This window comes from Condylura cristata, unplaced genomic scaffold, assembly GCF_000260355.1.
Source record: "Condylura cristata isolate star-nosed mole 26May11 unplaced genomic scaffold, ConCri1.0 scaffold00026, whole genome shotgun sequence".
NCBI lineage: Eukaryota > Metazoa > Chordata > Mammalia > Eulipotyphla > Talpidae > Condylura > Condylura cristata.
Genome location: NW_004567127.1, coordinates 18,812,155 through 18,827,974, shown reverse-complemented (window position 1 = coordinate 18,827,974; position 15,820 = coordinate 18,812,155). Strand labels below are relative to the sequence as shown.

Sequence of the window (15,820 nt, the reverse complement as noted above, 5' to 3'; positions counted from 1 at the left end):
TCAGGGGCGGCATCTCCCCTGCACCCAATGGGGGTGGCCCCCTGAGAAACGGTCTCACAAAGAGCAGATGAAGCCTCTCACGAGTGCCTCATGACCTGGCGTATGCTGGGAGCAGGAGTGGTCAAGTCCTAGCCTGTTCGAGAAGATGAGGGGGTCACAGGCCTGTTGACCCACCTACCAGGGTCACACGCGAGGTCTTGTGCACTTAGCACACACTCACTGAGCATCCGCTAGGAGCCCCCAGCCTAGGTACCAATGACTGGTGAACACAGGCGTCACCCTGTACCCACAGGTGGGTGCAGGGGGGTGGGTAGTGTGTGCGATGGAAAGAATGAAGACAGGTCGTAATAGTACTCTGAGGACACAGGAAACTGCTAGAGAATACTGTGTGTCTCTGCCCATGTGCACATCTGTGCACAGGAGAGAACTAGGACGTCATCAGAGATGAGACTGCCACGCTTCTGCCTTCTGCACTTCCTGGATCCTCTGCCTAGAATGCTCTCGCCCTTGTTATCTGCATGGCCACCCCTCAACCCCCAACTCCCTTAGGCCTTCAGTCAGAAGCCACTTCCTCTGTGAGCCTTTCCTGGGCCTGCCCAGCTCAGCGTGCAAACGCCAGCCCGACAACCCTTCCCGGCTTTATTTCTCCCCTAAGGACTTTTCAATCTCCAGTGTTCTGTATATATGACTCATATGTCTATTTATTGTCTGTCCTCCTGCTAGAATGCATGCTCTTTTTATTTGGAATGTTTTCCAATTTACAGAAATGTGGAAGAACCATAAGCCCAAGGAACAGTGATAAACCTGATACTCTCTTCCACACACACACACACACACACACTTTGTTTCAGCCTACTTGAGGGCAAGTTATACACTATGACCCTTCATTTCTCAATACTTCAGGGGTTACAAATAAAAGATAAAAGTAGGGATAGTCTCTTATATAACCGTAACCTACATCTCAAAACTCTGACTGTGGTAATCACACACCACTACCAACGGTCGTGTATTTAACCTGACACCTTTATCTACCATCTACTCATAGATGCTAGTCTATGAGCAGTATTCATATCATACCGTGACTCTACTGTTCATGTTTGGTTTTGTCAACTGGCCTGACAATGTCTTTCTCAGTGTTATGTTGCCTCCACTCCAGGATGCAGCCTCCTGTTCCTTATCCATGTACTGTGGCTACATAGTTGTCTGTGATAGGAATATTTCCATAGCCTTTTTCTTTTATGACTTTGAAGCATGCAGTTCCTGTTTTTTTTTTTTTTTTTTGATAAAATGTGCCTCTTTGGACTTTTTTGATGTTTCCTCATGATAAAATTCACGTTACACATTTCCAGTTAGAGTATTGCTTGGGTAAGGTCCTCGATGTGTGTCTGTGTTCTTCTCAGGATATCATGTGTAGGAGTATGTCCATCTGCTCCTCATAGGTGAGGCTAATTTTGATAACCTAGTTAAGTGGTTGTCTAATTTCTCCATTGTAAAATTATTATGCTTCCCCCATCACAACCAATTAACAACTTAAAGGAGATACTTTTAAACCACACAAATATTTTGCTTCTCATAGAAATTTTCCCCTACAGTTAATAATTATTGATGGTTCTTGTGGAAACAATCTTTATTATGGCATTGCAAAATGATTGCCCAATGCCAAGATTTCCTCATTAATTAGTTGGCCCTCAGCATTTATCTTTCAGCAAGAACCCTCAGTTTTCTCCTGTTTATCTATTTAGTGGTATGAACTTGTGAATTCCCACTTTCCCTTCAATGGTTTATAACTTTTTATGGTATCAGTTATTTTGATGTCCCTATTTGACCATTGGGAACCCCTTTAAGATTGTGTTCTGAGAAATGACCCTAAAATTTCTGTGGTTTTTAAATGAAAAGCACTTCTTTGCTTTCTGCCATAACTTTATAACTCTGTCCTGAAGCTTGACATTTATCTGAGAGTCTTGATTCCATTCAGTGTTGGAGACCAAAATCTCAGCACCAAACATGCTCATTGTTATTGGGCTGTTTGCATGTCTTGGCTCTTTCAGAGTACAGACACGCACATCCACGAACACAGACATATGTGTGCGTGGGCATATGAGGCAGCTGTCAACATACACCTGCACCTGCACACACATAACACACACAGACGAACATTGCGTGAGTTCACGACAATCTCCTACTTCAGCCCCTCCCATGGGGTCTTTCTTGTTCTTCCCTCCGATGTTTGCAGGTCTCTTCTTCTGCAATGTGAACTCTGACCCCCAACAACATGAAGGTATTTATCATTAACTAAATTCTGTAACACATGGAAGGTCCCTTCAGAATGGCTTTGTGATGCTATAATAAAAGGCATTATGGCTGAAAGAGCTACTTTGTTTGTAGCTCTTTCCCTGTGTGCCTAGTCCCGAGACCAAGGCGTAGACTCACCTGCTGTGGCCAGCAGCGATTGTTCTTCGTCCCTCTCTCTGTCAGGACACTTGAGCAAAGCTGGACTCGCTTGCTGCAGTTTGCTTTTAGGGTTAGGACTCCCTTTTTGTTTTCACTTTAACCCTTTTCCATTCTTATTTTTGTGAACATTTTTTTGGATATATAAAACATTAACATGCTTCCAAAAGTGAGAACTATACTAGGCCACCTCCTGAGAGGTGAGTCCTTGGCCCCCAACCCCTCTAGGTGATCACCAGCCACGGCCTCAGGGATCATCTTTCCTGAGTCTCTGCTTAGAAAGGCAAGTAGAAATCTGTGTGCATTCTTATTTTTTCCACTTTCTTAGATCAAAAAGGAGCATTCTACATGTGTTCTTTTGTACTTCTTTTTCTACTCAGAAATAACACCCCCCTTTTTTTAATGTAGAGTTGCATAAGATGCGAGTGTGTGCCTTAACCATAAATGAGTCAATCTTCCATGCCTGCACATTTAGGTAATTTCTAGAATTATGCGATTGCAAATGCAGTGCTCTCAGTCTTTTCGAGGATCATTACTTTATGCATATGCATTTTGTTCTGTGGGAGGTGCTTGCTTCCAGGTAAAGTCCTAGAAGTGAGATTGCTGGGTTGCAGAGCTGATGCATGCATGGTTTCATGAGATATGAGAGCAGGGATTTTTTTTGTCTGTTCTGTTCACTGCTCCAGTACTTGGCACCAGTGGGTGCTCAGGAAGCATTTGGGGACTGTAGATAGAGAATATGTGCCAGCTTTTCACCTCTAAGTAAATCACTTATGAGTTTGGCCGATGGTTTATCAAAATCCCAAATGGCCACAAAAACCACTTCTTACCCTCTCTATTTCCTCTGGTGGTGTACCTCGGAGTCGGGCATACAGGAAGAGGTGTTCACGTCCTGTGAGTAGGTCATCAATTGCATCAAACTGAGGACAGTAGCCCATACTTTGATGAACCTCAGAGATGTTCATTAAAATACTGCAGGGAGAAGTGACAACAATTAGCAAGTTTCCTTCACAGAGAGGTGACCACAGAGCTGGGCTGGAGAAGCTTCTGATAATGAGATAAAGAAGCTTCCTCTTCTCGTCTCCCATTTTGCTTCAGAAACATGCACAACGCTTAGAGGGAGCAGTGGGCACCCCCCAAAATCCAAGAAACATGCCAGTTTTTTCTTTATACAGTTTCCTTAGCCTTGAAAAGTCAAACATCAGCACAGAAAGCCAATGAGGATTAAGGTCTCCAAAGCCCCTCAAGCCCTAGAAAGCTGACCAAATGTTCTATCATTGGGATACTTCACCTGGGGCCCAGGGGTTCTCACAGAGTCATAAATGTGCCCCCATGGACCAGTAAATTCCACCAAAACTACAAAAACAGGAGGGAGGTAACAGGCACAATGGTGCATTTTATAGGAAGAAGGTGCAAAATATTCATCAGATTCCACTGCAGTCCATGCCCTGAAAAGATGCAGAACCACTGACTTAGTGCCAGAGCTTCCTGGACTCCCGGCTCACAGAGGGGCCTCCGCAACCACAGTTCGAAGGAGTTTGACAAAGGTGGTGTTTGGGCATTGTGGACTGTGCTTTTGGGGAGGCCCCACTCTCTGCACAGATCTTCCTGGGTCTGCTGCTCACGTCCCTGTATTGGGACAGGGACAAGTGCTGGAACCGTGAAAGACCTCCTGAGGCAGGACGAGCATGACACCCACCTCTTGCCTGCTACAGTGGCATCGCCTGAGGTCACGGTGGTGTCTCCGGTGAGCATCTTCAGTAAGGTTGTCTTTCCAGCTCCATTCACTCCCAGGAGGCCGAAGCACTGAGGGACAGCACAAAGAATTGGGCCTACCCTAGAGCTCAAAAAAGCCCAGAATGTCAGGTACTGGGGCAAGTGTGTGGGTCACAGAGAGGAACTTTAGACTTGTGCTTCTACTATAGAGGCCACAAGCCACATGTGGCGGGGGTGACAGAGCGTGCCATCCCAGGACAGGCCACGCTGTTATAGGGAGGATTTGAGCTGAAGGCCACTGGGAAGAAGCAGCTACAAGAAAAACTGTTGGCCCCCATCTGCCTAAACGCAGGACAGAAATGCATAATTTATGTAAATGTGTTGTCCCCAAATAGTCCCCCCACGTACCATTCTGTTGGCAAGGACAAACATTAACCGCTGAAGACAACTTTAGATCCTCATCAGCTTGAAGGTGGCGCCAGAGAAATCCACACAAGCATCACTAACTAGACTTTATCTACCACAAGTTTCCCACACAGCTGCCTTCCTGCAGTTCACTGCCCCCCCCACACACACAGTCCCTGTCCTGTCGTGCCACCTCTCTGAAAACACACCGCCATTTGCTAGGACGGCTCAGAAGCCCAGGCTCCCACGAGCCCTTGAGCCACTCCGCTCTGACTCCCTTGTATGTTCAGAGCGCACAGGCCAACAGGCTTCCGTGTTTCTTTTCTTCATGTCTTTTGTCGGTTCAATTTCCAGAGCCCCAACCCAGCCCCGCAGATGGAAATAGGAAAGAGTGTTTTCCTCTCCTCTACTGGCTACTGACTGCTGGAAACATCTTATTAAATTAACATGTGCTGACAATGGATTTTGAAGATTTAGACATAAAAGAAAATGCAAAAGAGCTCATTAATAATGTGTTAGCTCCATGGTCAGGTGATAACATCTTAGCTACATTGAGTTACAGAAAAAAGATTACTTCCACCTGTTTTCTTTTACTTTCTTCATGGGGCTACTAAAAAAAACTTAGATGACCTAAGTGGCTTGCATTTTAGTGCACTTGGCTAGCTCTGCTTTGGTAGGTGGAAGACATACACGTGGGAGCTGATTTTCTGAAGCTCTTTCAGGTGTGGCCCGGGATACCCACCTCTCCAGGGCGGACCCCCACACATAGCCGGTCCACCGCTGGGTTGGAGGTTCCAGAATAAATCTGCAAGATCCAGAGAAAGTGGGCTGAGAACTGAGGAGGGAGGGGAGAGAGTGAGTGAGCAAAGGATGCTTAGGCAAAAACTACCGACTAGAAGGTCACATCGACAGGGGTGTTTAGAGAAAGGCTCTGATCCCTAAATGTCTCCTCTGTGCCACTGGGCAGAGTGGGGAAAGGCCTTGGGCTGTTGATGTGGCTCTGCCAGGCCTGTGTATCCTTAGGCACTGGGGAAACCACAGTGGAACTACAGTTCTTCAAAGGCAATTTTAGCTCAGAGATGATAGCCCCATTTGAAATTAGAAACCAGTCCCTTGCATGGGCCTATCACTTATTCCATGGAAAGCAAGTGACAGCCTTATGACACCTGTGGGTCCAACTGGCACCCTCACACAACACTTGTTCCCTTACCTTGGTCAGTTCATTTATACTTAAGATATCAGTTTTATTCCCCCCACTAGTAATTCTTTGTCTTTCTTCAGCCACATCATCATCTTCGTCTACGGCTGGTCCATCAGTGGGCTTTGCAATCCTAGAGGAAGGAAAGGGACAGGTCTGGCTGGTCACGCACCCTGACACTGTCCTTTACACTTGCCTTCTTCCTACTCTGAGCTTCTGTCCCAGCCTGACCTAGCATCCCCTTAGGCTGGCATTTTCAGGAGGGCTCCGAGCCAGACAGAGCACGAGTTCACCTCTAGTCCACCCAAGTTCCAGTCCCGGCCTCCCTATGCCTGATATTTGGTATGTCTCTAAGTTGGTCAACCTCATTCCTTCAACCATGAGGCGGGGGCAGGTTAATAGTGTCTTCCTCACAGAAGTGCAGTGAAGAGGAGCTTGTACAGGGTCTGGTGCAAAGTCAAAACCTAAAGTGGTAGTGTCATCATCACTGAAATACTTTGCTGACCGTAGACCCTGGTACATGATGGCTACTAGCAGACAAGCCTACACTTCCGTCAGGTCACCCAGTGCCCGACCCCTTCATGGCTCCCTATCAGCTTTAGGTTTAAGCCCTAAGTCTTCAGCTGGAATCTCAGAACCCTGCAATCAAGCCCACATCTTCCCACCTGTGGTGCCATTTAGCTCAGGCACTAACTTCTCCATCACCTGACTGGTCTACCCTGGCCCTAGCTCAGTGCTGGCCTTTCCTAACTTGCAGTCAGTGTTGCAAGTGCCCCAGTGTTCTCTTCCTGCTGTTCTGCCAAACAGAACCCTCGCCATCCTTCTGTACACAGCCTCTTCTCTGAAACCTTTTCTGACTACCCTTACCTGGAGTCTTTCCTTCTTCCCACAAGCACATCCAGCTTACCACTAAGCCCTGTCTAACACATTCTGATGACTTAATCCATCAACATATTTCTCTCCTTCTCCTGCCAGCCCCCACCTGTCCAGGTGGCCACTGTACTGGTCTGTGTGTTGGAATGGGCTCCTGTCTGGCCTCCTAGACCACTGCTCTGGTTGAAGCACCTCGACAGCTCCCTGAGCCCTCAGACTTAAGCCCCAAGTCCTTGGCCATTCTTAACCCCCCAACCTTTCTCAGCCAGCCAAGTCACGTCCTCTACTTTTCCTTCTCCATCCTCCTCTCTGCTCGGACCCTGCCAGTGCCAGCAGGGCTGTGAGCTTCTAGAATCAGACACTGTAATGCTTCTCTGGTTCTCTTTCAGGGCAATGCAGGCACTGCTCACTCCATTGTTGTGGCATCTGAGTTTGAGGCTATTAAGTCTGTTTTGGTAAATTGCTCCTTCCCCTCTCACAAAGCATTGGAAAGATGTGGTGAGAGCCACAGAGGGGGCCTGTGAGGTCCAGCACCGAGTGGGCAGTGATTCCTCCCCCTGTCTCCCATCACCAGAACTGCTGCCTGATCACATCTTTCTATTCAAAGGGAGTCGATGCCACTTCTCACTCAATCCTCACAACCCTGTGAGTAGAGAGGTAGATTCATTTCCAACAACTCAGTTCCTATGGATCAAAGCCTAAAATACGAATCCTTGGATTTTCTATTTCAATGTGACCAGACTTGCCTGAGTGGATGAAAGGATAAGAAACAGGACACTGTCCAGAAAACTTTGTCCCGAGGGCCCAGTGATTTGCCATCCAGGCTGGGGACTGAACCCAGCAATGGTCAAGCTGGATCTGGGAAGGGCTGCCTTCTGGAAGGGAGTGCTCACTGCAGAATGAGGCAGGACCTGGGACAAGAGCCTCAGGCAGAAGGGCAGAGTTGGCTGGGGCCACCACTGAGTAGGCTGGTAGAGTCAGGCGGCAGTCACCTCCCTGGACCTCATGGTCACTGCCACCCCACTGATGGCCCATTCCTCCCACATCACCCTGCAGTACCCCCTCCTCTCCTGCCCTTGTTAGGAGGAAGGATGTCCTAAAGGAGTTTTGTGGACTCCACCCCCTACTCCAATTATTGAAATGACAACTCCCAGCAATACCAAGGAGAGAACTGTGAGGACCCAAGAGCAGAGCTAAGCAGGCATTCTGGGACTTTGGGGGATATATAAGGGAGCCATGTTAGATGCGCTCACTGGACAGAGTGACTGGTGGCTGGTCTCTTGACTCTTGATGAGCTATTAGTGTGCTATTGGAGTTCCAAGTCAGTGGAGCTGGTTAACTTGTTCTAGTTAACTTGTATCTCTATCTTTCTCTTTCTTTCCCTGGGTTGTTCCTTTTTCTCTCCCCTTTGTAAATAAACCCATTATTGACTCTTTTGTGTGTACCTGTAGAACAACTAAATTTTAAGCACGTGGGTGGGGACCCACAGACTGGCAACTCAGTTCACAGTGGGTTGTCCTGTATCACCCCCACTTTAAATGAACAGAGGTGACCTGCTGTTTCTTTTCGTGTGACTGCACAGATGTAGATGTATTTCTTAGTGCTTTGAATACCTCTGAACCAATGTCATTTGTGAGGTTATCCAATTTACCTTGAATAATTATCTATTCTGTCGAGGAAGTGTACATGAGGATTAAATATTGGTGATTGCAACTGATCATTTCCATCGCAATTGATAGAAATGAAAGATACATGGTATTCCACTATGTTAAAGATGAGATTCTGCACAAATGTTAAGGTGTCTATTTCAACCAGTTTCTCCTTCTTGTATTATTCAGCCCAAACTGGGCTCTGAAGAGGTAAGAAAACCCCCTGGAGTAAAAGGAGGGAGACAATCCCAGGCTTGTGAAGCTCAGAGCCTGGATTTGTGCAGCCAGCTGCCATCGAAGAGACCTACCGACCAGTGCGGAAGCTGTGGTGCTGGAGGAGGAGCGTGAGGAGGAAGTACACCACCCCTTCGGCCGCCATGGCTACCAGGTTCTTCCCGATCAGGTCCCACTGGAATGGATTTGAAGAATGCTCCTCACCTGTGGAGGGAGGCCAAGGGAGATGAATCCACTTCAACGGCCCCAGTTATCCCGAAAGACTTGGCTCCACCAGACTCAGCTAGACCAGGTTTTCTGCACAGGGTTGAGGGAGAGTCAAACTCGAGGCTCCACTTAGCTCCTCAAGTCCAAATGTGGAAGAAGGAAATATGCCCTTGACCCCTCCGTCCGGTGGAGCCCCTCCCCCCATCAAGGAAACAGCAGTGGCCCTGTCCCTCCCAGGCGGCAGGACACCCAGACCAGTCCGGTGTCCACACCCCACTCCCAGCTCTAACATCTCCAACAGTTACCTACCAAACCGGGCATAGACATCTGTCACAGCGTGACTCAGGGCCAGGTCGATGAGGCCCCGGCCCAGGCAGAAGTGGGGGAAGATGATGAGCAACTTCCTCAGTCCGGAGTTTAACCTGAGCAGGGTCTGACACACAGAAAAGCAGGATGGTCAGCAGCGAGGGCCCTGCCCTCCTGAGCAGGGTGGGCCTGGATGCCCTTCTGGGGCTGGACAGCAGGAATACAGAGGGGGCCCAGCAGGGGGACTTTTTCAGGCAGATAACAGGAGACCTGGAGTACTTACAGGAGGCTTCTTAGTGAGGTGGCCTCTTTTACAGATTCACTATGCCCGGTGCCATGGTTGATTACGAGGGACTTCCAGGCTGCTTTTATAAAGCCTGAGGTGACCGTGGGCAACAGCGGGAACCTGGAGCAGTGGGGCTCTCCTGTTATCTACTTAAGGGCTCTTGCTGAAAACTCATTTTGGAATTGTACATGAGTTCTTCCAGGAATTTGTCACCAGGAAGTACAGCAGCTGCTGGGATTATGACCTGGGGTCTCTCCCTCTTGGTGCAGCCTTGAGCTGTCCCTGGAGATGGGGCAATTTCATGGGCTCTCTCTTAACCCAACTGTCCCAAAGGGGAGAGGTCCCAAGCCCTTCCCAGCTCTGCTCTCAGCTCCTTACTAGGTTGCTATGGCTGTGAGTGACTGCTGTCACCATCAGAAAAGAGGATCAGATAGACAGATGCTGCAGGAACCCCCAGTCTCCCCCAGGTCCCAGAGGCTGCTGTTACTGCCCAGTCAAGAGGGCCGATGAGGTGAACATACCCATATAAACCTGCCTTGCCATGAACCTTCCCATCCCAGTTGGTGCCCAGTCTGTTGAGTGGGGCAGGATAGGAGGGAACTTCTTTTCAGGTGGGCTTCCTTGGCCTTGGGAGTATTGGGCAGAACCACACCCAAGTGCCGTCAACTCCATTAGACACATCCTTAACCCATAACCTCCTTCCAGTTCAGTGTCCACACCTTCTCTCACATTATCTCATCTGTCCAGGGAGATGTCTGGGTGTGGATGGGACAATTGGACATTACAGCTCATAAACATAAGTCATTTAGGACCATAGATTCTTAAACCTGTCATCAAGAGGAACTTTTGTGCAGAACACTTATGGTAAGTATATTATACTTTATGTAAGGAAGTGGGAGATATAGCTGTCTCACGTGAATCTTTTACCTACATGTGTATATAAAACCTAATATCCAAAGTCCCCAAGGAAACCTTCTTCAAGGAGTAAACAAATCTAAATGGTTGGGATCATGGTAGGTTATTTACACCTTACAAATGCAGCTGAGAAAACCATGATTCTCAGGGCACATAAATGAACAAAGAGCTTAAAATAAAAAAAAGATAAGGAAGGTGTTAAGGAGGAAGACAGGATAGCATGAGCGGAAGGCCAGAGGGTGGGAGGAAGCATCATCATTTAGGCAGTGAGTGCGTGCAGGCACATGCTGGCTCTTGGCTCTCCTTGGCCTTTGTGCGTTTTCTAGCATCCTAGTGATCGAACAAGGACGCCAAGAAAGTCATGCTTACCTGATCGTTCTCAAATAATTCCAAGATGAAGGTGAGGGCACTGCTGTTGATGCCAATGAAGAGATTAGCACAAGACAAGGCTACGTAGGCTGTGCTGGGGACATCAAACAGGAAGGATGCGGGGTACATCATGGGGGTGACTGCCCACCTGTATGAAATGACACAATTCAGTGGGGGGAACTCGGATTTCCATTTCACCTGCTGAAATGGAATGCATTCCCCTCACACTAGAGGTGACACCTTAAATTGGTAGGAGACCTGGGAACCAGAGCTAGGCCATCCCTTGAGCTTTGCTTCTCCTCTTTCAATGGAGATGCTAACACTTGCCCTGACCACCTCATGGAGTTTTGTGAGGAGCAAAGAAGATGCAGATTAATGAGCCTTAAACAGTGCCTGGGAGGACTCACTACCCTGCTGTGCTTCCTGCTCCTGTCTGCCTCAGCCAAGCAGAGCTGAGTCCCCAACAGGCTCGTCTTCCCAGTCCACAGGGACACACATGTCAGTCCTGCTAGTTTCTAAGTTCCCTGTTTCCAAGGGAGATGGATGGAGATCGCTGCTCTGGCACACTCTGCTGTGGCAAAAGAAAGGCCAGGTATCATTATCTCCATGTTACAGATGGGGAAACTAAGACCCTGTAGGGTGAATGACTCCCCACAGTTACGGATCTAGTAAGCCTGGATATACGTTGCAAGCTTCTCTCTGTGTTCTATGGTGTCATCCTCTGCTGTCTCAGGACTAGCTTTTCAGCTGGAATCTTCTACTACATGCAAATAACTCTTGGCCAGTACACACTGAGATGTAGGCCACAAAGGAATCAGAATCATAGCTGAGTGAAGAATTCAGGACGCAGAATTCCCAGACTTGGGTCAGGCCACACTTCAGACACTGTGAGGTTTCTCCATCGTCCCTAAGCAGACTGGTCTCAGGAATGCCTTCATGTGTTGGGTGAGAGACAGAAGCCAGAAAGATTCCAGGGTAGCAGCCTCGGCCCCTGAGGGAGACTGAGCTAAACTTATGCCCCCTCTGCCACCAAAACCCTGGTCTCCTGTCAGGGGAACATACCCCTCCCCTGATTCCCTTTGGGGGACGTTAGCCTACGGCCCAAACAACTCACCCATACAGCACCAGCAGAGCTATGAGGGCAGGAAGGTGGTCTGGAGAAGTGTAGGCATTCTTCTGAAACGCGATGAAGATACCCACCACCAGGGCGGCGCTCACAGCATAGTTCATCTTGAAGAGAGGAGAGCAGAGCCAGAGTTTGACCTCTCTGTGCCTGTTTCCTGTTTTGTCAGGTGACAGCTGGCTCAGCAACTCTGGCTCACATGCTGGGATTCTGACTCTACGGTGTGACTCTGTTCTTGATTAGCAATCAGGAGTTAAGGGACCTTAGTTCTCCTGGTCCTCCTCACCCACCCTACATTCATGCACAGGGACCCTTCAGTCTATCTCTTCTGAAAGAAAAAATTTTAAAATCTGTCTCATCGCTCATGCACTCTAACCAAGCCATGAAATCCTGTTAATTCTACTTTCTAAGCATCCAGAATTCAGAAAAAGTGCAAAGCTAGCCTTCGCAAAGCTCACCCACATGACATGCCTTCATCTTTTTCTCCCAGCTTGTCCCTTCCTACACACTTCAGTCCTCAAGCCTGCAGCTGGGACAGAGGGGGGCAGCCACGGGGGCTTAGGAAGGAGTCACAGTGCTCCCAAGCGGAATGAGAATGTGAGAAGGGTGGGGCGTGCTTCTCACAGGGAGTGGGCTGGGGTGGCGGGCTGGGGCTCCAGTTCTAGGGGACTGAGCTGGTGGGGTTGTCAGAGCAGAATGAGGAGGAGCTCTATGCAGGGGAAGCTGGGGCAGGGGCGGAGGCAGTCCACAGGGGAGGGGGTGTGATGAAAGACGGGACTTATCACACACAGGTGCATTATCCAGGTGGGTAAACTGAAACCAGTTTCTCCCTCAGGGAGTTACCAGAAACCAGAATGAGCCTGTGGCATGGAATTGGAATGAGAGGTTTTAGAGCACCTGGTGTTCAGTAGCCAGAGATGTGAAGGTGGAAACCTGTGCATACCCACGCCTGTTCAAACACACCTCCCAGGTCTCTCCACTAAGGAGTGGCACCTTTAGGACCCCGGTGGCAGCAAACATATCTAGCACCCAGATCTTGACTTCTGAGCAGCATTTTCTACTGCAGGAGCCAGGGCTCCCTGGGGAGATGGTTGAATCCCCAGCTAGAGCTGGGGAATGAGCCTGGAATGTCCTGCTGGGTCTGTCACATGGCGATACTCAAGCTGGACAGGGACACAGGTCAGGGAGACAGATGGCAGCTTGAAGGGGCCCTAATGGCCAAACAGGATAACTTGAACTTCACGATAAATAACAATGGTATCAGATTGTAATCTATTAATGCAGAAACCATAACTCTACACAGGTATATAAATAAGCAAATGAACAAATGGAAACCTGGAGAAGAAGCAGATCTCCCCATAGCATCTGCTCCACTCCCTGCAGCCTGGACTCAGGCCTGCAGTGCAGCCGTGATTCTGTGGGTCTGCAGACCTCCTCAGGCAAGGCACACAGGACCCCCACTCAGCAGTTGCTGAGTCTCACATCCTTCCCCGGCGTGGGGTACTAGTTTTGTGACTTTCTAAGGAGGTATCCGGGGACTGCAGGCACACAAGACCCTTGTCACCGCCCGTCCCTCCCCTACCATGCCCCCTTGCAGCTGACACAGGGGCCCACTCACACCTGTGAGTCACCTAGGGAGTCCAGGGAGGCCCGTGACCCGACACTTACCATATCCCAGAGAAAGTTGCTCAGCCAGTAGGTCGAGGGGCTGACTCCACTGACAAACTGGAGGTGCTTGGCTTTGTTGACCCTCTCCTGGATCAGATAAAGGACAAAGCTGGCTGGGACGAAAGACATGGCGAAAACCACACAGATGGCAACCACAGCATCCACCGAAGTGGTCAACCTGCAGCAAGACAGGGGGTACAGGGAGAAGGAGATGAAGGGAGAGGAGCAGAAGTGGGAGAACCCAGCTCTGAGAGCCCTCACCCAGCCCCAGGGGTCGGCTCCAGAACCCCCTCCCCCAGGCCGACTTGTTTTTCCACTCAATGGTCTAAATCAAACTTATGGTCTTAATCAAGGTTAAGTGGCTATTTGGAGAATTTCTGTCCATGTTAACATTGAATGTTAAAATAAGTGTTACATGGACTATGGCTTCATGTTTACATGGAGCATAAAACTCTAGACAAATTTTATTTTATCTTCTAATTATTTGTTAACTTTTATAGAGGTGGACTTTTATCTTCATCACATAAATTGCAATGTTATTAGTGCTAAGAATTTGTCTCTAGATTCTTTTGAATTTTCTAAGTAGATGACCATATAGTCTGTGAAAGTTGTTTTGTTAAAATAAAATTATTATTGGGCCTCCCTGGCGCCCAGAGGTTAAATCTCAGTACTATCAAGCTATCACCAGCCAGTGAGCACAAGTTTGATCCCCGGCCAGGGAGCTGACCCACATGGCACAGCAGACCTCTCCTGACCCCACTGCTACTCCCCTCAGCAGTGTATTTCAGCAGATCTGCCTGTTCTACTCCCCACTCTGTCTCTGATGATCCTCCTTACTCTCTGCACCTTTGGCCTGAACGCCATTTCTCGTATGCATAAATCAATAAAACAAATCTTTAAAAAAATAAAATTATTCTCTTGTTAAGTAATATTTTCAAGATGTATATCACAAACTGGGAAAATGGGCATAAATTTAAGTGAAAAGAGAACAAGACCATTACAGGGCACCGTGGCTCTGTTCGCCCTTTTCTGGATCAAACAGGAAGAAGCATCTGTGGGGGCTGAAATCCACTGTGACCCTTGTGTGGGCAGCCTGCTGAGAAAGGGGGCATCCTTTCCCGATGTCCACTGAGGGACCACAGGTGCTAGTCATGCCGACAAAGTCACAGGCACCACGGTCCCCACAGAAGAGGACAGGACAAGTGACTGGAAGGAAACCCACAAAAATGTCTAGCGGAAACACCCCAACCTACGTAGGGCTCTAGATAATAAGTTCTTAAAACTATAAACTTTATTTTATGAATCTACACTATTTGACAATCATAAAAATACCTTGTTTCATATTTCAGATTCAAAAGGATTGGGAGGAGATACAGAACTTGGCTGAGTGAGAGCCAACATCCTGTCTCAGGCCTCAGAAGTGTCCGAGGGAGCCCTCGGGGAGCCAGGGCCTAGTTCCAGCAGATTTAGTGTGTTCAGCAGCTTGCTGAGGTAGCCACACCGGGGCAGCAGAACGAGGACCCTGACATGTTTGTATGTGGCATCCCCCCACCCCATACAGGCCTCGCACAGAACAAACATACTACAGAACCCAGACACTGATGTCGATACTGCCCGAACCCGTGCAGCAGGAGCCAAGGCTTGAGGAAGGTGTGGAATATTAGCACCCCTAAGTCCTGTCTTTGGGAAATGCCTGGAATCTGAGGTAATTACTTTTGGAAAGAAAGACTCACGGAGCTTTCCCCCCTCCTGGCAGTCATCTTGCATACGGGAAAGAGGAATGTTTGTATGCACTCCAGGAGCAACTTGTTATCAAGAGCCAAAAGGGAAAGAAACCAAAGAAAAGCTTACTTTCCAAACAACGGCAGGGGAGCATCGTACAATGGTTTGGCATAGGAAGCATTTGAAGGTTTGACGCTCGTCTGTGCCATTTATCCAGCAACTCATGTTAGTGAGAACCTCTCCAGGCTCCACAACCAGGAGGTGAGAAGGAAGCTCTGAGGCGGGGGCCGGGGCCTTACACTGTGATTTCTGAGAGCTGCTCCTTGGTCAGGTTCAGGGGCTGGCTGATGGCGGTGATGCCGAACTCCTCGGGGCTCCTGTCCTGGCGCAGGCTGGCCCGCAAGATGGCGTTGTGGGCTACGTTGAGAAAGCTGACCAGGGCATGCCAGCCTTTGTTGTTAAACCACACCTGGGGAACGGTGAGGCGTCAAGCTGTGCTACAGGTGAGGAGAGGTAACGCCTGCCCGGAGTTACTGCACTAACAGCTAACTAAAAAAAAAAAGAGCTGTAGGAAAAGGAGTGTGAGGAGGAGGGCTTGGCAGCTGTAAGACATTCCACATGAGATCTCAATAGGAGGGGTGGCATTTTCAATTAAGCTGGGGCCGTAAAAATTAAATCTCCAGTTTGTATGGATTTTTAAC

The 15,820-nt window shown here is 48.6% G+C and overlaps 1 protein-coding gene across 1 annotated transcript in view; it reads right to left on the bottom strand.

The window, feature by feature from the left end:
- Positions 1–15,820, bottom strand: part of ABCA4 (ATP-binding cassette, sub-family A (ABC1), member 4) — a 129,074-nt gene that overhangs the window by 8,501 nt on the left and 104,753 nt on the right. The window contains 12 exon segments of the mRNA XM_012730028.1: positions 206–259; positions 1,947–1,991; positions 3,272–3,420; positions 4,148–4,254; positions 5,312–5,374; positions 5,780–5,900; positions 8,598–8,727; positions 9,040–9,163; positions 10,607–10,754; positions 11,721–11,836; positions 13,398–13,575; positions 15,419–15,588. Coding sequence (XP_012585482.1) covers positions 206–259; positions 1,947–1,991; positions 3,272–3,420; positions 4,148–4,254; positions 5,312–5,374; positions 5,780–5,900; positions 8,598–8,727; positions 9,040–9,163; positions 10,607–10,754; positions 11,721–11,836; positions 13,398–13,575; positions 15,419–15,588 — 1,405 coding nt within the window.